The following is a 20,680-nucleotide window of genomic DNA, read 5'->3' as shown; positions in this document are numbered from 1 at the left end:
ACCTTTGCCACACCGCCACCCTTGTAAAGTTTGTTCTAGAGCTCCGACTTCACCTTTGCTATTGATGTTTTATTTTTGCCTTACTAACAAAGGGAGAAGCAAATGTAGTACACAATGTGGTGCACACTTGGTGCAGAGAAAGTAACAAGGTTATTTACCGTAATCTTCACTACTCCCAGTCATAGTCTTCCTCGCCCCACCTCCCACATGAAGCTATGTCTCCTATTTTGACAGACTTCACCCAGCTAAAAAAAAAAACTCTCCCAGGTCTAGTCCCTTTCACCTGACCCTGGAAAGAATACTTACAATGGTTCATAATATAGGAGGGGCCTGGCCCGGAACTTCCTGATAGTACCAAGCAATGTTAACAGATTGTAAATAGCAAAATAAAGGTTTGCAGAAAACTTATCCTAACCCAGGGAGGAAGAAAGGGGATTGAGGACTGCGATGAGGAAGACTATGACTCAGAGTAATGAAGATTATGGGTAAGTAGTCATTACAATCCTCCTCTGTCTTCCTCATCCCAGCACTGACATATGGAGCATATATCAAAGTCAATATAACATTAATTTGCATTACAAGAGACACAACACACAGAAAGTGGAATGTAAAAAGTGAAATTTATTAAACAGTGCATGCAGATAAATTAGAAAACAACAGAAAGCACATTATGTACAAAAGGAGAACAAAAAGCCTTCATATTCAATTTATAACACACAATGAAAGTATGGGAAGAAGCCCAAGTGGCAGAAGCACACATATCTTCAAGTGTAGCACCCTTGAATGCTCCCTGTTAGAAATGGAGTCTTTGGTTGGCAGTCAGGTTACCCCCTGTCCAAGCAAGGACCCTCACTCTAGTCAGGGTAAAGGAGAATCACCCTCAGCTAACCCCTGCTCACCCCCTTGGTAGCTTGGCGCGAGCAGGTAGGCTTAACTTCAGAAGCAATGTGTTAAGTATTTGTACTAACACATGCACAGTAACTCAGAGAAAACACTACAAAATGACACAACACTGGTTTAGAAAAATAGGTAGTATTTATCTAATCAAAACAAGACCAAAACAACAAAGATCACACAAGTCAAGATATGAATTTTTAAAATAATAAGAGTCTTAGACCCTCATTACAACTTCGGCGGTCTTACAAAAAGACCGCCGAAGCTGCGGGCGCCACAATACCGCCAGTGCTGGTGGTATTTGTGGCTCCCTATTATGACTTTTCCGCTGGGCCAGCGGACAGAAACAGTGTTTCCATCCGCTGGCCCAGCGGAAAAGTCACATCAATATTGCAGCCGGCTCATCATAGAGCTGGTGGCAATGTTGATGTGCAGCGGGTGCAGCATCACCCGTCGCACATTTCACTACCCGAAATTCGGGAAGTGAAATGCACGATGGGCTGTGCCTGGGGGCCCCTGCACTGCCGATGCCAAGTGCATGGGCAGTGCAGGGGCCCCCAGGGGCACCCCGAGTCCCCCTTACTGCCAGCCTTTCCATGGCGGTGTTTACTGCCATGGACAGGCTGGCGGTTGGGGACTAATAATCCCCAGGGCAGCGGTGCCTGGCGGTCAGCTGCAGGGGCCGGCGGTATGGCCGTGGCTAATGCGCCACGGTCATAATACACTGCCGGCCGACAGGGTTGTAATGAGGCCCTTAGTCCTTAGAAAACAGTGAGAACGCTCTTAGCCCTCAAAAGTACCTGGGTAGCATCAAAATAATACCATACAGTCAAAAAATGCAAGAGATGCGTTGATTTCTCACCACAAGCAAGAACGTGTGTCATTCCTCCTTCATTTGGGTTGGCGTGCATCATTTCTTCTCTCCCGCAAGAGAGCGATATACGTCAATCTGGATGGGCATGTTGGATCTGGGCAGGCTTTGCGTTGATTTTCTGCACCTAGCGAAGTTGCGTTGAAAATCCAGTTGCATGGTATCACAAAACCACGCTGCATGTGGTTTGCTTCGTTATCAGCCTCCGTTAGCAGGAGTTGCTTGTTGTTTCTCCAGCTGCATTGTTTCAATCTTCCAGCCGCAATGCAGGTGGAGCATTGATTTGAGCCGTGTCGTTTTTCAGCTGCGTCACAAAAGGTGTATCGAAAATTTCCCCACATGGCAGGCTGTGCGTGGATTTTCAGTCCTTGTCTGCCAACTTCACCTTTCAAGGGCCCAGGAACTGTATAGGGCACCACTTGGTAGGGCAGGACTCTCAGCAGAGAGTCCAGGTGCTGGCAGGGGAAGTCTTTGTTGGCCCTGAGACTTCAACCACAGAAGAACCTCAGCTCTTCAGCTCTTCTCCTTGGCAGAGGTTTTTCTTGATTCCAGAAGTGATCTAATTTTCAGGGGTTTTGGGTGCTCTTTTTATACCCCTTTCTGCCTTGAAGTAGGCCTACTCTTATTTGTAAGATCCTGCCTTGCCCAGGCCCCAGACACACACCAGGGGGTTGAAGACTACATTGTCTACATTGTGTGAGGGCAGGCATAGCCCTTTCAGATGTGAGTGACCACTCCTCCCCTCCCTCCCAGCACAGATGGCTCAAAGGATATGCAGGCTCCACCCCAGCTCCCTTTGTGTCACTATCTAGAGAGAGGTGCAACCAGTTCAACTGTCAAACTGACCCAGACAGGGAATCCACAAACAGGCAGAGTCACAGAATGGTTTAAGCAAGAAAATGCCTACTTTCTAAAAGTGGCATTTTCACACACGCAATCTAAATACCAAATTCACTAAAAGGTGTATTTTTTAATTGTGAGCTCATAGACCCTAAACTTCATATTTCTATCTGTTCCCAAAGGGAATATGCACTATAATAATATTTAAAGACAGCCCCCATGTTAACCTTTGAGAGAGATATGCCTTGCAACAGTGAAACCTGAATTTGGCAGTATTTCACTGTTAGGACATGTAAAACACATAAGTTCATGTCCCACCTTTTACATAAACTGCACCCTGCCTATGGGGCTACCTAGGGCCTACCTTAAGGGTGTCTTACATGTAAGAAAAGGGAAAGTTTAGGCCTGGCAAGTGGTTACACTTTCCAAGTCGAATTGGCAGTTTAAAACTGCACACTACTGTGGCAGGTCTGGGCCATGTTTACAGGGCGACTAAAGTAAGTGGCACAACCCGTGCTGCTAGCCCACTAGTAGCTTTTGATTTACAGGCCCTGGGCACCTCTAGTGCACTTTACTAGGGACTTACTAGTAAATCAAATATGCCAATCATGGAAAGCCAATTGTACATATATTTTACATAGTAGCACTTGCACTTTCGCACTGGATAGCAGTGGTAAAGTGCCCAGATTATCAAAAACAGCAAAAACAGAGTCCAGCACACATAAACAACCTGGGAAATGGAGGCAAAAGGTTAGAGGAGACAGCGCCAAGGATGCCAAGTCTAACACTGCCCATGACAAAGCCAAGCTTCTTATGGCACAACCCTGAACACTGTGGGGAAGAGAAACTCGAGATGTACAATAAGCCAAAGAAATGACGATCCTAACCCAACTGGTTAGAATGGCTGTTTTAGGACTAAAGCCCTTATCTCCTTGACCAAAAGTCACAAAAAAAAGTCAATCTTTAAAAAAGCTGCAGTTCTCTCCAAGTAAATAGAGAGAGCTTCTTGAAGAGTCAAAGTGTGAAGAAGGGCATTGCCTGGAGTATAGAAGAAGAAACATTGTGGGGAGAATAATGTCCTGAGACAAATGAAAAGATGAAAATACCTTTTGAATGAAGGAAGCATCAGGAATGCATAACCAATTTAACAGGATGGAAGCGAATAAAGTAGTCATGGCAAATCGAAGTGTTAATCTCACCTAATTTCCTCCCTGAAGCAATAGCAACCAGGAAGAAAGTCAGGAGTTGCAAAAACATCAAAGAAAGAGGTTCAAAGGGGTGCCCTGCGGTATGTTGGGTACTAGAGGCAAGTCCCAGGCAAGGAAAAGAGTATGCACTACTGTGCGCATCAAAGCAAAACTTCTCAGCAGGATTGAAGCCAATGGATCAAACACTGCTAGAGAACAGCCCCTAAAAGCTTTAATGGTTGCCCACTGGTTAAGAGGAGCAAAGAACCTAACAAAAAGCCATCCCTTAAAAACTCCAAAATGTTTCCCCCATCTCATCCCGAAGGATTAAGGACCTGCTGCTCATACGAACCTTAAATGTTTTTCAAATGCCTTTCATAGATTTCAGGTGTAGTACTTTGTCTATAATTTTGAATTGAGAGAGAAGTGTCCAGGCAACTCCACAGGCTTCTAACCTCAACCTTTCAACTTCCAGACTCCCAGGGACAGACAGCGGAGCGCTTTTTCCGATAGCGATGAGAATCTGACAGGAGACAAAGAAAATCCAAGGAGGACTGCAAGCCAGCTACTTGAGTAATGGGAACTAGGGATGATGGTTCCAGGCTGGAATGACTTGAAGCACCTCCACTTTCATGTCCTGATTTTGGCCAGAACTTTGGCTATCAGAGGAAAAGGATCAAAGGCAAAGAGGAGGCCTTTAGGCTACCAAAACTTCTTACATCCACCCTCCATGCTGAGCTGGATGGAGGAAGGGAGGAGAACTTTGGAAGCTGAGTGCCTTGGGGAAAAGCAAAAGGGTCTAGCCGGGGTTCCCTAAATTTTTGGATTAACTCCTGAAAGGGAAGCAGGGAAAGTGGCGTTGTCACTCAGGACGGGAATGTGCGGCTCAGAAGATCTTCATGCCCATTCGCCTTCCCAGGAAGATAAATTGCTGTCAAAGAGAGTAACCCCGATCTTCACCTAAACCCCAATTTGTTAGCTATCTGGGACAAAGAAGGGACTCTGCTACTCCCCAGGTTTTTTACATAAGCTTGGGTCGCCTGGTAGTCTGTGAAAATTAGCACAGGTTTGTTGATAATTAGGAGGTAAAAGGGAAGCAAAGCTCTGTAAAACTGCTGCCAGCTCATTCCAATTTGAGGAACTGGGATATTCCAAGGCCATTCTCAGACCCTGAGATGATAGTCGCCCCACCCCAGACTGCTCGCATTCGAAGTGACTGTCACAGGAAGGGGAAAAGAGAGAAGAGTCCTTTGCTGAGATTATTGGGATACAACCACCATTGAAGTTTATGGATAATGTCTGGCAAAACTGGTACCAGGGTCTCATAGCTCTGGGAAGTTGGACTCAAGAATTGATGAAGATGCTATACTAGATGGTAAAGGTGAAGGCAAGACTATGGTACGAACAACAGAGCTGCTACCATGTCTCTTTGGACTGCAACCATTGTGCACTGGAGCCTAGTGAAGTTGCAAAAGAGTTCTTAAGCAAGACTGGAACTTGTCTTGATGAGATGGAGACAAAAACACTTTGTTCACTGCACTGTTGAACGGGGTTCTGATGTAGTGCAGTTTTTGGGAAGGCACAAAGTGTAAATTTTCTCAGTTTATCAGTCAGCCATGCTTTGTTAGTGTTTCACACACCGACTGGACTGTCTCTTGCCCTTAAGAAAAGAAGATGCAGAAATTAACCAATCGTCCAAGCATTGGAAAGGAATCAAACCCAGGAATGAAGGTTACCAACGAAAGGTGCTAGAGTCTTGGTAAACACTCTAGGAGCTGTGGCCAAACCAAAAAGAAGTACACAAAATTGATAGTGCTGGCCTAATGCATAAAATCTTAAATATTTTAAGAACTTGGACACATAGTTATGTGCAAATAGGCATCCTTTAAAGCACTAGAAACTAGGAACTTTCCTTGGAAAATCAGAGGTGATACGTCTTTGAGACTCACCTTCTTGAATCACTTGTAAAGCATGAATTGGTTCACAGCTTTGAGGTCCAAAACTTGACAGAAGTCCCCTGTCTGCTTCTGGACCAAGAACATGATGGAATAGGAACCTTTGCCTTTTTTTAGTGCAGGTAGTGGAATAACTGACTTCTTCCCCAGTAGGTATTGCATTCCCCTCTTGAGTGCTTGTTCGTTCCTTGGATTTTGGAGAGTAGGGGTAGGTATGGAAAATTCTTCGGGAGGGGAAGAAAATTTTATTCTGTAACCATGTTGTACCAAATTTAGGACCCAGGCATCTGAGATGTCCTTCCACCAAATGTCCACGAATACATGGATCCTTCTTACCCACCACCAGAGGCAAGCCAGGATTTTGATGACGATGGTACACCTTGAGTGGTTGCTGACTGCTGCTGGGATTTATCAAAGAGACTACATTGGCCGTGACCCCTGGCACAAAGGGGCTGATTACCACCTCTAGAAGAAGTGGACTGCCCAAAAACTCTTCTGTTACCAATACCCCATCTTCTAGTAGGAGGTTTCACCACAACCATCAATATATGGTCCTCTTCTACTCTTCACAATGTTCTGTAGCTGAGCGCTAAGCAACATGAACCCAGTAAAAGGTAGAAGACTTAAGAGAGATTTCCAGGCTTTGTTTGCTTTCCAGGACTTCATCCAAAGGTGATGCCTCGCAAATATAGAAAACATGCAGAAGCAGTCGCCAAATATAAGGAATCATAGGTGATGTCAGAGAGGAACCGTACCTGCTGTTACATCAAAGCCAGCCTAGAATTGATGTCTTGCTCTTTATCAATCCCTTCTGCCAAGGCATGAAAGTCCTGAATCAAAGGCAATTCAGCATAGGTGGCATATGCTCCTGCACTGATAGTGAAGGTAGCTGCAGAAAAAGATTATTCGATTACTTGCTTCCTCCACCTTTTTATCCACCTGGTCGGTCGTCCTCTGAAATAATTGACTTGCTAGATGCCAGACCAGCCATTAAGGAGTCTAATTTCTCTGAAGAAAGAAATTCCCCAGGGAGCCCTTGCAAAGGGTAACGTTTCACCAAAAGCATGGACAGGCCGTTTTCTCAATATCCCACCACTCTCTGGACATAATCCTGTGATTGGCTTGTGAACTGGTAAAGATTCTGTCTCTTTCCTCCGACAAGGTGAAAAAAATCCTGTTTTAGAGACCAACTTTGTAACACATTGAGATCAGTGACAGAAGAAGATCCAGAAGTAACCTGAGGCATTGGCTCTTCCTCCCCTCTGAACGGCAAGGCGAAACAGGATTCATCCTCCTTTTGGAAATGTGCTTCCCCTCAATGACTGCAATCATCACCTAGAAATGGAGGGTAATATGCTCTAAATACTTAAGCACTGGGTTGCGGGAACCTGGTTAACAACGCAAGACTGCTGCCATCTTGGAATTGGTAGGCAGTGGTCCCAACATTGTGAGAGCACTTGTAGGAGGGCTAACTAAAAGCCTTGAATACAAAACAAAATGGCTTGCAGCCCGCTAAACTAGGGACTGTTATTATGGCAGAGACTATCTCCTAACTGGTCTGTGGAGGAGTTAGCATGTAATTTAGATGACACAAAGGTCCCGGTATGCCCTGAGTGCTGTCACTAATGTAGGCCGCACCACAAAAACTAATATGAAATAACAATTAAAATAGAGCAATATCACCTACCTGGATTCTGCTGGGTGAATCCATGCAACAGAAAACGAACAGGAAGTTCTGGGCTGGGCCCTTCCTACATAAACCAAGGGAAGCATTCTGCCCATGGTCATGTGAAAGGGGCTTATCCTGGGAGAGTTCTTTTTTTGAGCTGGGTGAATTCGGTCGAAACAGGAAACATCCCTCCGTAAGAGAGGACCAAGACGAGGAAGACAGAGGAGGAAGGTAATGAACCCTCTCCCCTGCACAACAAAGCTTCGGCTATCTCACTGCAGAAGCTATTCTCGCTGCCACACAAATGGAGCTGTGCTGCTGTAGCAGAAAGAGGGGGATGTTTTCCTTCACCCACAGAGTATTTGATTTACCACTCCCCGTGAGACGAAGCACAGCACAGGTTCAACAGCAGAGTACAATTTACCAAGCAGCGATACCTTGACCTAAGGGAATAGACCATATAAGGTACTTGCTTGCTGATCTTTGTTCATTACAATCTCAATTCACTTGAAGGACAAAGAACTAGAGTAATTAGCACGAGGGTGGCTTTTCCCCCTAATAAGACCTTATTTTCATGGCCAGAAACTCCAGAACTTCACACCTTATGGGTGTTAAGCTGTAAAGGAGCAAAATATATTTGTGACATGGAGTGTGTGGTTCATATATAACCCTATATATTCTTGATAAAAGAGAAATGGCTGTATTACATTGCACCCAACCAACTCTTACTATCCCTTTTAACTCTCAATCAGTGCTTTATTTGTAGAATATTAACAAGCAGATTTACAAGAAACTGGCATGTCAGCACTGATGCGCCAGTTTTCTTGCCTCACCCCTGCCCCATCTAACGACATCATGGGTGCGTCGTATTTGTAATAAAGGTTGGCTTTTCCCCCTAATCCAGACCTTATTTTCATGGCCAGAAACTCCAGAACTTCACACCTTATGGGTGTTTAGCTGTAAAGGAGCAAAATATATTTGTGACATGGAGTGTGTGGTTCATATATAACCCTATATATTCTTGATAAAAGAGAAATGGCTGTATTACATTGCACCCAACCAACTCTTACTATCCCTTTTAACTCTCAATCAGTGCTTTATTTGTAGAATATTAACAAGCAGATTTACAAGAAACTGGCATGTCAGCACTGATGCGCCAGTTTTCTTGCCTCACCTCTGCCCCATCTAACGACATCATGGGTGCGCCGTATTTGTAATACGCCGCACCATGGTGCACCTTAGGCCAATAGTGTCAACATTTTTTTATCTATTGTGTCGCTTTGCTCCACTAGTGTCAAAAATGTTGACGCTAGTGGAGCAAAGTGCATGGAGGCCCATAGGTTAATATGGGTGCGTTATCTTAACGCCTGCTCTGAGCAGACGTTAAAAATGATTCCTCAAATGGGGCAGTGAAATCTTGCAGATTTTACTGCGTCATTTTTGCAGGCCTCCTAACACTGGAACACAGACATAATGTGGTGCAGGGGGGTGCAAAGTAGAGCAATGCATGCATTGCACCACTTTGTAAATCCAGTGCAGCAATAATGCCTTTCTAACGCCACATTAGCATAAGAAAATAACACTAGTGTGGCGCAAGGAGGCGCAAATCTGCCCCTAAGTGCCGGGCCCAAAGTATGCAGCTATCAGAATGTTAGGGTGCTGAATTCCAAGGATGTGTAGTCTGAATGCTACCTCATGCCACTTTCATTAACTACCAGACACTTCCTGTCCGTTTATCTTGCTCTTCCAGGTTCATTTTCATAGCTGCTGTTTTTCTTTGTCACTGTTTTCCCTTTTTTTTTTCTTCCTCCTTCTTTCTCCCATTTGTGTTTTTCTTTCCCTTGTGCTGAGTTATATAAAGTATGATGAGGAAAAATAAATGTCAGTCCCAAAAATGAGTTCCAGTGGGCCCCACTAACAACCAATAGCCCAAATTACGCACTGATCTCACCAACCATGCATGCAAAAGTTTGAAAGTTTCAAAAAGTGTGTGCTATTTGCTATTAGTGTTTTTAAAATGTTGTTGTGACCCTAAAAGAGATGGGTCAAACGTATTTAAATAAAATTCGAATTTATGTCAGCTCAATGAGTTTCCTGGTCAGATTTATGTTTTCTGTTTCTGACTGCAATGCCTTGATCATGACTTGAGAGTAATGCAAAATACAGATTTAGGGCTGACGATCCCAAAACTGACTGTATCAGAGCTACTGTTTCCAAACTACTTCCAGTGGGCTTTGGGTGTGTCATGTGCTTGTGATTCAACGGCTTTCACTCTATCTCAGTACCCTAGTCCTGAATCAACAACGTTCCCCCATTCGTATATTTGTCTAGCACAGAGGAGCCTTGCTATCTCATTGTGTTTCAATTAGATGACTTGTATCCTTTCTTTGGCGATGTCAGGACCTTACATTGCAATGCTTGAGGGACTATTTTCTCTCTGTCTTCCCAGTCTATCTGCTCAATCCTTGCCCGTCAGCTCTGTTTATTGAAGATACCTCTCGACCCCAGAATCCATTTACACCCCTAGTCACCCGTTCCCATTTCCACCACTAATACAGCAGCAGGCAGCTATTTCTGAATGTTTCCATTCTAAACCATTCACAGATGGCCAGCCATGCATGCCTTAGCATCACACATTTTAGAATGTTTTTTGTCATTCTTTGTATTGCAATTCCAAGTTGGCTGCCTCCATGTGCCCATATGCGTGCATGCATGGCCAGCACCTTACAATGGTTTTGCCAAAAAGGATGTCAAAACCAAAACAAACTTTGGCAATGCCAGTATCCCTGCACCTGGGGCCTCATTATACATTGCACCCCAGATGAGCAATCAGCATTTGAGTTTGTGTCCCTGAGGTGCTATGGCAGACACTTGGGTGGTCCCTTCTGTAGTATAGATCATGGTGGAGGGAAATGTGCATGATCCTAAGGTGTGTGTCTTCATTTGCATGAGGGCATCACCACATACAAAAAGGGGATCATTTGCACCCGTGCCATATTACAGATGAAAGCACAGAGCTAATAAAAGCCTTCAGGAGTGCACTGACTATGAACCACATAGAACTGGCACACGACTAGGGTTTCTGCACCTGCCCCTCCACTCCCTCCACACCCCCAAAGTACTCCTTGTCATCTGGACACGAGGGTCCCAGGCACACTTTTGGAGGTGGGTGCATGGAGATATCTTCCCCATTGAAATGGAGGCCATGTTGTCGCCTTCATGAAAAAAACAGACCAGCAGCTTTAAACAGCTATTCTATGTTCCACGAAAAAGTCTGCTTGCAGTGTATGTATGGGTTTGTGCCTGAATGGGGAATGTCTTTATTTGGTGCACACATTCAAGGTGAAAAAATATTACAAAAAAATAATATGTAATTAATGTTTGGGTAGATGATGTCAAGAACAAATAAGCCTTTGAAGCAGCATTAAAGAGCTGTGTTTGTGCACTTACTGAAGCTCTGACAGAAAACCCATGCCACATGCTAGGGCCTACTGTGAAAAGAAGCATTCCCTTCCAGAGGTAAAACTCCGGAAGCGTGCCTTTCCCAAGCATGCACACAAATAATATGACTGCAAATTGCAAGCATTATAGTCTCTTTTTCTTCAACCACAATGCCCCACTGTTCCAGCAATCATATCAGGCTTTTGAGAGGCCTCCATTTAAGGCTTTCTGAAAGCAGTGATCCTCTGATGAAAAGGGATTGAAACAAGGGTTAAAGCAGACATTGAAAGGTTACAGTAGAGGGCACGCTGCTCAGACAATCCTCCTTTAATATGTGTGGTGTGCACCTGCGATAAGATGATTCATTAGATATGGCTCCACTCTGACAAGCTTCATCGTTCAACCCTCTGCGTTGAGATGGAACTATTCTGCACCCATCCTGTAAATATGACAAGGTCAGCATTATCCTGGGTCCCGTAAAGGATGGGGGCAGAAGAATTCAGGATGTTTGTTCACGTGCCCCCCATGCTGAACAAACGAAGGGCAGGTTTCCAGAATCCTAGATGTTTTCCTTGAAGAAAATAGCTAAAATGTGATCAAAGAGAAAACAATTTGCCCCAAGTGTTTTTTAAATTTGAAACTCTGTAAGTTGTTTGACTTTGTTGGTCAAGTGTTTAGGATTAGGATCAACAAATGTATTTATTGTAGCTATTATATGTTTTACAGGTAAAGAACAGTTTGCAGGATACGAGAACATGATAGAAGTGACGTGACCAGGCTTATTACAGATGCATTACTCATAATATATGAGCATTGTATTGGTACAAAAAACAAGTCAAGGTCTGTTGCACCACCGTTACTGCTTGTGTAATATGTGCTATATATATTATTATCCAACTCGTAATACAGAAAGAGTTTTGCATGATGGTGAATATGGAGGAAACGTATAGTGAGACTATTTCTAAAACATGTATTTTATTAGGAAAATAAAAAATAGACGAAGAATTCAATGGAAAAACAGATTGCCAGAAATCATTCCAGTTTCTTCTATCCCCAAGCTGTCCCAGAGAGCCACTTTCACATATGAAAGCCCAGTGGCAGCAGCTGTGATCAGTGGTTGACCCGGCAATAAAGTGTAAAGTGTTTAAATTCTAGACAGCACTGAATTTCATTCTTTTGAGGTCGATACGGTAAGTACCAAAGGAAAATGGAAAGAAATGACCACCATGACGCGGCCAGTGCTAGACATGCATATAACACTTCTTATTTTTTACTTTCAGCCATGCTGCACAGCAGCCATAGCCATGCAGCTGTACAACATGGATAAAACATTGACAAAGCCAGTACCTCTTAGAAGAGACCTATTGGCAAAGCATTTGAAGTCATGCTGCGTGGCAGCCACACTGCTGTACAACAACGTGGCTAAACATTGACAAAACCAATAGCTCTTATCTCGTAGGCGTGATCTATTGGATTTGCAAATGTTTGTTTCTTTCCCTAGCAATCCGAATGGGCTCCCCTATGTCTCTCTGTGGCTGCCCATCCTCCCTTCTCACTTGCATGGTAGTTTTACATTTTTCAGAAACTGACAGTACTTTTCATTTTTTCATGCAATGAGTGTGCTCCTTGCTTGCTGCATTCCAGAGCCTGACTTTCTAGGCAGACGATGAAGAAAGTTGGCTCGTTGAACTGAAAGCACTGTCTAGATTTCCTGGAAGGATAAACAGAGGCCCATATTTATACTTTTTGACGCTAAACTGCGCTAACGCAGTTTAGCGTCAAAAAATTTTGCGCCGTCTAACGCCATTCTGAAGCGCCATGCGGGCGCCGTATTTATGGAATGGCGTTAGACGGCGCAATCAGACCGGCGCTGCCTGGTGTGCGTGGAAAAAAAACACGTAGACCAGGCAGCGCCGGTGTAGGGGGAAAATGGCGCTAGGGCGTCTTAAAATGGCGCAAGTCGGGTTGACGCTAAAAAATCGTCTTAACCCGATTAGCGCCATTTTTTCGACGCCCAGACGCCATTTAAATGACTCCTGTCTTAGTAAAGACAGGAGTCATGCCCCCTTGCCCAATGGCCATGCCCAGGGGACTTATGTCCCCTGGGCATGGTCATTGGGCATAGTGGCATGTAGGGGGGCACAAATAAGGCCCCCCTATGCCACCCAAAAAAAATTGAAAAATAACAAAAATTATACTTACGTGAACTTACCTGAATGTCCCTGGGGTGGGTCCCTCCATCCTCGGGTGTCCTCCTGGGGTGGGCAGGGGTGGCAGGGGGGGTCCCTGGGGGCAGGGGAGGGCACCTGTGGGCTCATTTTGAGCCCACAGGCCCCTTAACGCCTACCCTGACCCAGGTGTTAAAATGTGGCGCAAATGCGGGGTTTTTTGACCCGCCACCTCCCGGGCGTGATTTTTGCCCGGGAGTATAAATATGACGCATTTGCGTCGCCGTCATTTTTTCAGACGGGAACGCCTTCCTTGCATCTCATTAACGCAAGGAAGGCGTTCACGCTAAAAAATGACACTCTTTGCCAATACTTTGGCGCTAGACGCGTCTAACGCCAAAGTATAAATATGGCGTTAGTTTTGCGCCGAATTTGCGTCGAAAAAAACGACGCTAATTTGGCGCAAACGGAGTATAAATACGGGCCAGAGTGTTTTACACACTGTTACTGGAGCACATAAACATTGTAAAGAACTGCCTTGCCTCTAGCTTCTCTAATGCTATGCTATGCTCATCTATTGGGAAGACCAGCTATAACGTGATGTCACTAGTCATCTGTAATAATTAACTGCGAGCAAGTAGGTACATGATGGACGGAATGCTGAACATTGTCAAACATTCACCCCCAGTCACAGATCTGGGTTTAATCCATCGTTTTTCTGCTGCCCATGCCATTGCAGTTTGGACCCAGCCATATGCAAATCAGTCTTGACCCTGTTCCCCATGGGAACAGTCCAGCCCGAACTGCTAGGCCAGGTCTTCCCTGGACTGGAAACAAGCATCCTGGGACCAGTTTCGGGGTTTCACCCCTCATCAGCCAGGTTAGCTTGAATCCAGTGGCATGGGAAGCACGGGACCCACGTCTGGGCATACCCTTCCCACTTAGGGCGACAAATGCAAAAACAACAAGTGAATGACGGAATGCTGAACATTGTCAAACATTTACCCCCAGTCACAGATCTGGGTTTAATCCATTGTTTTTTTGCTGCCCATGCCATTCCAGTTTGGACCCAGCCATATGCAAATCAGTCTTGACCCTGTTCCCCATGGGAACAGTCCAGCCCGAACTGCTAGGCCAGGTCTTCCCAAACTGGGGTGGCATGGTGAGCAAAAGAACGATGGATTAAACCCAGATCTGTGACTGGGGGTGAGTGTTTGACAATGTTCAGCATTCCGTCCATCACTTGTTGTTTTTGCTTTGTTGCCCTAAGTGGGAAGGGTATGCCCAGACGTGGGTCCCATGCTTCCCATGCCACTGGATTCAAGCTAACCTGGCTGATGAGGGGTGAAACCCCGAAACGGTCCCAGGATGCTTGTTTCCGGTCCAGTGAGGACCTGGCTTGGCAGTTCGTGCTGGACTGTTCCCATGAGGAACAGGGTCAAGACTGATTTGCATATGGCTGGGTCCAAACTGGGGTGGCATGGTGAGCAAAAGAACGATGGATTAAACCCAGATCTGTGACTGGGGGTGAGTGTTTGACAATGTTCAGCATTCCGTCCATCACTTGTTGTTTTTGCTTTGTCACCCTAAGTGGGAAGGGTATGCCCAGACGAGGGTCCCGTGCTTCCCATGCCACTGGATTCAAGCTAACCTGGCTGATGAGGGATGAAACCCCGAAACCGGTCCCAGGATGCTTGTTTCCGGTCCAGTGAGGACCTGGCTTGGCAGTTCGGGCTGGACTGTTCCCATGAGGAACAGGGTCAAGACTGATTTGCATATGGCTGGGTCCAAACTGGGGTGGCATGGTGAGCAAAAGAACAATGGATTAAACCCAGATCTGTGACTGGGGGTGAGTGTTTGACAATGTTCAGCATTCCGTCCATCACTTGTTGTTTTTCCTTTGTCGCCCTAAGTGGGAAGGGTATGCCCAGACGTGGGTCCCGTGCTTCCCATGCCACTGGATTCAAGCTAACCTGGCTGATGAGGGGTGAAACCCCGAAACCGGTCCCAGGATGCTTGTTTCCGGTCCAGTGAGGACCTGGCTTGGCAGTTCGGGCTGGACTGTTCCCATGAGGAACAGGGTCAAGACTGATTTGCATATGGCTGGGTCCTAACTGGGGTGGCATGGTGAGCAAAAGAACGATGGATTAAACCCAGATCTGTGACTGGGGGTGAGTGTTTGACAATGTTCAGCATTCCGTCCATCACTTGTTGTTTTTGCTTTGTCGCCCTAAGTGGGAAGGGTATGCCCAGACGTGGGTCCCGTGCTTCCCATGCCACTGGATTCAAGCTAACCTGGCTGATGAGGGGTGAAACCCCGAAACCGGTCACAGGATGCTTGTTTCCGGTCCAGTGAGGACCTGGCTTGGCAGTTCGGGCTGGACTGTTCCCATGAGGAACAGGGTCAAGACTGATTTGCATATGGCTGGGTCCAAACTGGGGTGGCATGGTGAGCAAAAAAACGATGGATTAAACCCAGATCTGTGACTGGGGGTGAGTGTTTGACAATGTTCAGCATTCCGTCCATCACTTGTTGCTTTTGCTTTGTCGCCCTAAGTGGGAAGGGTATGCCCAGACGTGGGTCCCGTGCTTCCCATGCCACTGGATTCAAGCTAACCTGGCTGATGAGGGGTGAAACCCCGAAACCGGTCCAGGATGCTTGTTTCCGGTCCAGTGAGGACCTGGCTTGGCAGTTCGGGCTGGACTGTTCCCATGAGGAACAGGGTCAAGACTGATTTGCATATGGCTGGGTCCAAACTGGGGTGGCATGGTGAGCAAAAGAACGATGGATTAAACCCAGATCTGTGACTGGGGGTGAGTGTTTGACAATGTTCAGCATTCCATCCATCACTTGTTGTTTTTGCAATAAGGAAAGAAAGCACAAGGATTTGTATGACGATTGCAATCTCCCACATATTATACATTCTTCTCTAACCAAATGTTAATTCTCTTTAGCACGGAAGAAATTTGAGTTTGCTGTGATATCAACAACCAGCCCAGTGTACAAATTTATTTTTTTAGTCCTTGAAATAGAACTGTGAACGCTCTCAGAGTCAAGGATAACTGTTTCATTAATTCAGAAGCCTATTCAGTAGTATTGGGCCCTTTGCAACCCCGGAGCGGGAACCTTTTGGGTTGCAGTGTACCTATAATCACATATAAACTCAGGGACTCAAATGTTTCGACTACCACGGAGGTAACTAAAACAATAATACCTTTGTAAACGAGCATTGGTAAAGCCAATTAGTCTAACCTTTGTGACTTACTGACTTTGCTAATGGGTTTCAGCCAAGCTGCTCTTCATCCCTAGTGCTGTCAAGCATGGTTAATGAATTAAAAAAATAATTAAATATGGCTGACATCGTCTTTATGTAGGTGTGCGCACCTCACATGCACGCACATACAAAATTATGCAGATTTTTTTTCTTTTTAGTTACCAATCCCAGTTGGATTAGTAACTAAAAAGAAAATGTGCAAACCTTTTTTGTTAAACTGGATGAAAAGTGTAGAGCATGGAAAGCAAGCAGTGAAAGGACATAAGTCATATATCTATGCTCAGGGGCAAAACAAACAAAGGAAAAGGAAGTAAAGCCCACACAAGCTAAAGAATAAGAAGTAAGCAAATAAGACTGACAGTGAAGCCATCCAATCGTAATAAGTGGGCGGCCTCTAATCGCACTGTAAGCTAACCATGCATTTCATAACAGACATTGCATGCGCTGTCCAGTAGGTGAAACCCAAAAAGGAAGTGCAAGGGTATTGCTGAATGCCAGTGCTGCTGAAAATGAAAGCTGACAAGCCTTGGTTCCTACTCACGCCTCTTTTCTTCACTACACTACACTTCCTGTCTCTTTATCCCACACTTGCATATTCTTTTCTGTTCCCGTTTTACTATCTCTCCTGCATCATTTTCTGCCCACCTCCTGCAACCACTGCACAAAATAAGGTCTGGCGTGATGACAACTATTTTGCTTCACACTGGAAGTTAACTCCAAAACGACAAATGTCATACCTTTTCTTTCATAGAATCCATTCACTTAATTAGAGCTGAAAAGATAGGATGAACAGGAATGTGTTTCCTTCATGAAATTTGCTTCTCTAGTCTTTTCTAATTAGAGATGAAAACATGCAGTTTCAACATTTTATGGTAGGAATAATTGATTGTTGGCCGCATATATTGCTATTTTCCATTACTTAAAGAATGTTGCATTTGTGATATTTATTTCCTGTTGCAATATTCATTCAGAGAAATTAATATATTGATGTTTTAATTCATTCACACTTACCTGTCCTTGTGCATTAGTCACTAGTTGACCTGTAACCCCCTGCAGACTGGAAAGTGCATTGCCAAAGGCTTGGGAGCTTGCAATGGAGCCCATGGCGGCTGCTGCTGCTGCCGCTGCTGCGGCCTGACTTGCTAGGGGATTGTTAACCATCTGAAATAAATGAAACAATTGACTGTAGGCAAATTGTTCATGCATAGCAAAATCATTACATCTATTCACTACACACAGAATGAGTTACTAAACTAAAAAGATGTATAGGATATCAACTTTCGTGCTTTTGAGTTATCAATATTACTTTTTTGGAGCCCAATATCTAAAACAAAAATGTCAGAACAGATTTCCATTAATGCAAAGTTGCACTTAATCCGAAGAGCGCCAGGTGCTTTGTGTGTTTAGTGACCATTGATTTAATCATGCTTAAAATAATTGATCAGCAAAAGATTATAGCCATTAATTTAAAATAGTTAGATGTTAACCATCCCATAGGCGTTTTCCTCCTTCCTGCCAATGTCTCAATGTTTTGCACACTGACATATGAAGAAAAACACTGTGAGAAGACAAATGCCATGTATTTTGTTCAAAGATGAAAATTGGCCTGAACAGTCTGTTGTTAAATGGAAATCACAAATCCTTAAATATGGAGTGGCAGGTGTCAGTCTGAAACATGCCACAAAGTCAGGAGTGAACCAGTCCAGTCGTTTAGAAAACATTTTTAAAGAAACTTTTCTCCAAACCAAGCCCATTCTTAGGTTTCTGAAATTAACGTTGGTTCCTCCTACAATTTAACACTCATCTGTTCCTTTAATGTTCATTAATAAAAATAGTAATTTAAATGTTTCTTTCGTTTTTTATTTGCAAGTTAGCAATTACCATTTTTCTCTGAAACAAATGTTTCAACTTTAAGATTTTACCTATTAACCATTTCAGTTAACAATTCAAACCTTAAAAAACATAAGAAAATGTCACATGTAATAAACACCACTGGTACAATTCTAAATAATTCTGACCGATATGAGCTAGTATAATCTTTTCAAAATGTTGCTAAATGCTTAAAATCTTAAGCAAACAATTAAGCTCTAAACATACATTTATTTTCTAGAAAATCTTCCTTTAAAAAAATGTATTAGAAATGTTTCGCTAACACTCCAGAGTAGCAAATCATAGCAAACTGTTTCAACAAATCATATCCTAAAGCAAATCTAGTGCATAGTTAGAACTGCTCCACTAACACATCACGGGCCATATTGATACTTTTTGACGCAAAACTGCGCTAACGCAGTTTTGCGCCCAAAAAATTAGCGCCGGCTAACGCCATTCTGAAGCGCCATGCGGGCGCCGTATTTATTGAATGGAGTTAGCCGGCGTTAGCCGACCGGCGCTGCCTGGTGTGCGTGAAAAAAAACCACGTACACCAGGCAGCGCCGGCATAGGGAAAAATGGCGTTTGGGCGTCCAAAAATGGGGCAAGTCAGGCTGAGGCAAAAAAATCGTCTTAGCCCGATTTGCGCCATTTTTTTTTGCCGTCCAGACGCCATTAACATGACTCCTGTCTTAGCAAAGACAGGAGTCATGCCCCCTTGCCCAATGGCCATGCCCAGGGGACTTCTGTCCCCTGGGCATGGTCATTGGGCATAGTGGCATGTAGGGGGGCACAAATCAGGCCCCCCTATGCCACAATTTTTTTTTTTTTTTAAATCTTACCACAACTTACCTTTTCTTCCCTGGGATGGGTCCCTCCAGCCTTGGGTGTCCTCCTGGGGTGGGCAAGGGTGGCAGGGGGTGTCCTTGGGGGCTTGGGAGGGCACCTCTGGGCTCATTCTGAGCCCACAGGTCCCTTAACGCCTGCCCTGACCCAGGCGCTAAAATCCGGCGCAAATGCAGGTTTTTTAGTCCCGCCCACTCCCGGGCGTCATTTTTGCCCGGGAGTATAAATCCGACGCAATAGCATCGGAGTCATTTTTTAAGACGAGAACGCCTACCTTGCATATCATTAACGCAAAAAACGTGTTCATGCAAAAAAATGACGCTAACTCCATGAACTTTGGCGCTAGACGCGTCTAACGCCAAAGTATAAATATGGAGTTAGTTTTGCGTCGAATTTGCGTTGAAAAAAACGACGCAAATTCGGCGCAAATGGAGTATAAATATGCCCCCACGTTTTTAAAATGGCAAAACAACATTTAAATCTATCCAACACTTTTAGAACTTTCATTTAGTAAGTTCAACAAAAAATATTAGAAACTCTTGAAACCCCTTAAAGAAATATACATAACAAGTCATTTATTATCTGTGGTAATATTACTTAGGGTGTTAGGCTAAAAGGGGTGTGGTTGGTGTGTCACAAAGGAACAGCGGCATACCAGTTTGTCATAAGTAGTTCAGCCACAGAAATTAGCGAGTTTGGCAATTGGGAGTCTAGGATGTATCCTTGGAAGTAACATCATACGCTCCTGTGTATCACGTAGACTGGCACCCAATGAGTATTGTGCAAAGAATGTGCAAATATCATTTCGTAGAACTCTCCTGACCAAAATTTACAGCACCTCCCCACGTAAATGTAAAATGATAGGGAGATGCTATCTGCAGTCAAGCATTATGTAAAAGCTGAATGCCAATTCAACTGATCATAAAAACTCTTTTATCCTACAGAACATTTATGCATAGTAAATTATATTACTCTCCTAAGAGTCAGGCAGGCCCCTAGAGCCCCTGCGCGCAGGTGGGCAACCTCCAGAGGGCCGTTTAGCCTTCAAAGGGGCCCCATACAGCCCAAGATCACTGAATATCTGGGAGACATGGAAAACGAAGGGGTCTCTCATCACATTAATTTGTGTTATGCCACTGTGCTTATATACCACAAAGGTGTCCTCAGACTGATGATTCGTGATCGTTGGTAGCATAATATGCATTTGCACTTGCACTTGTGTTTTGTAGTTTGACCTGCATCAATTCTAGTAGTGGGTGGCACTTCATCATCAGATCAGATCATGGCACCCTAGAAACCAGGAAAAGCTCACCATCAGTGATATTTCTTTGTTGGTGTATTTGAGAGAGCAAAAATAACTAGGGGTTCCCCAGTATCCCTTTATTTTGTGTGCCCCTTGAAAGGTTAAAAAGAGAATGTAATGAATGCCCATGGATAGGATTCTCTTAGCAGCCTGTTGTGTCAACATCTTTCACAAATAGCTGTCAGAGTGCAACAGAAGCACAGCCAGACATTGCCATGGCTTTCATTCACACTTACCAGGTAACCATTTATGGGTAGGCCACAAGGAAACACATTCTAATCAAACCCAAAAAGTGAAAGATGTTCATGTTTATTATTCTATGGCCCATATTCATAGGAAAATGACGGAGCGCAACGCTGCGC

The 20,680-nt window shown here is 44.4% G+C and overlaps 1 protein-coding gene across 1 annotated transcript in view; it reads right to left on the bottom strand.

Moving 5' to 3' along the window:
- POU6F2 (POU class 6 homeobox 2) overlaps positions 1-20,680 on the bottom strand; it is a 1,003,473-nt gene that overhangs the window by 140,725 nt on the left and 842,068 nt on the right. The window contains exon 7 of the mRNA XM_069215810.1: positions 17,312-17,461. Within this exon, the coding sequence (XP_069071911.1) occupies positions 17,312-17,461 (150 nt within the window). The remainder of the gene's footprint in view (positions 1-17,311; positions 17,462-20,680) is intronic.

The sequence above is a fragment of the Pleurodeles waltl genome, chromosome 2_1, assembly GCF_031143425.1.
Source record: "Pleurodeles waltl isolate 20211129_DDA chromosome 2_1, aPleWal1.hap1.20221129, whole genome shotgun sequence".
In the NCBI taxonomy this organism is placed as follows: Eukaryota; Metazoa; Chordata; class Amphibia; order Caudata; family Salamandridae; genus Pleurodeles; species Pleurodeles waltl.
The sequence above is the reverse complement of the archived record's forward strand: the minus strand, read 5'-3'. Positions and strand labels throughout refer to the sequence as shown.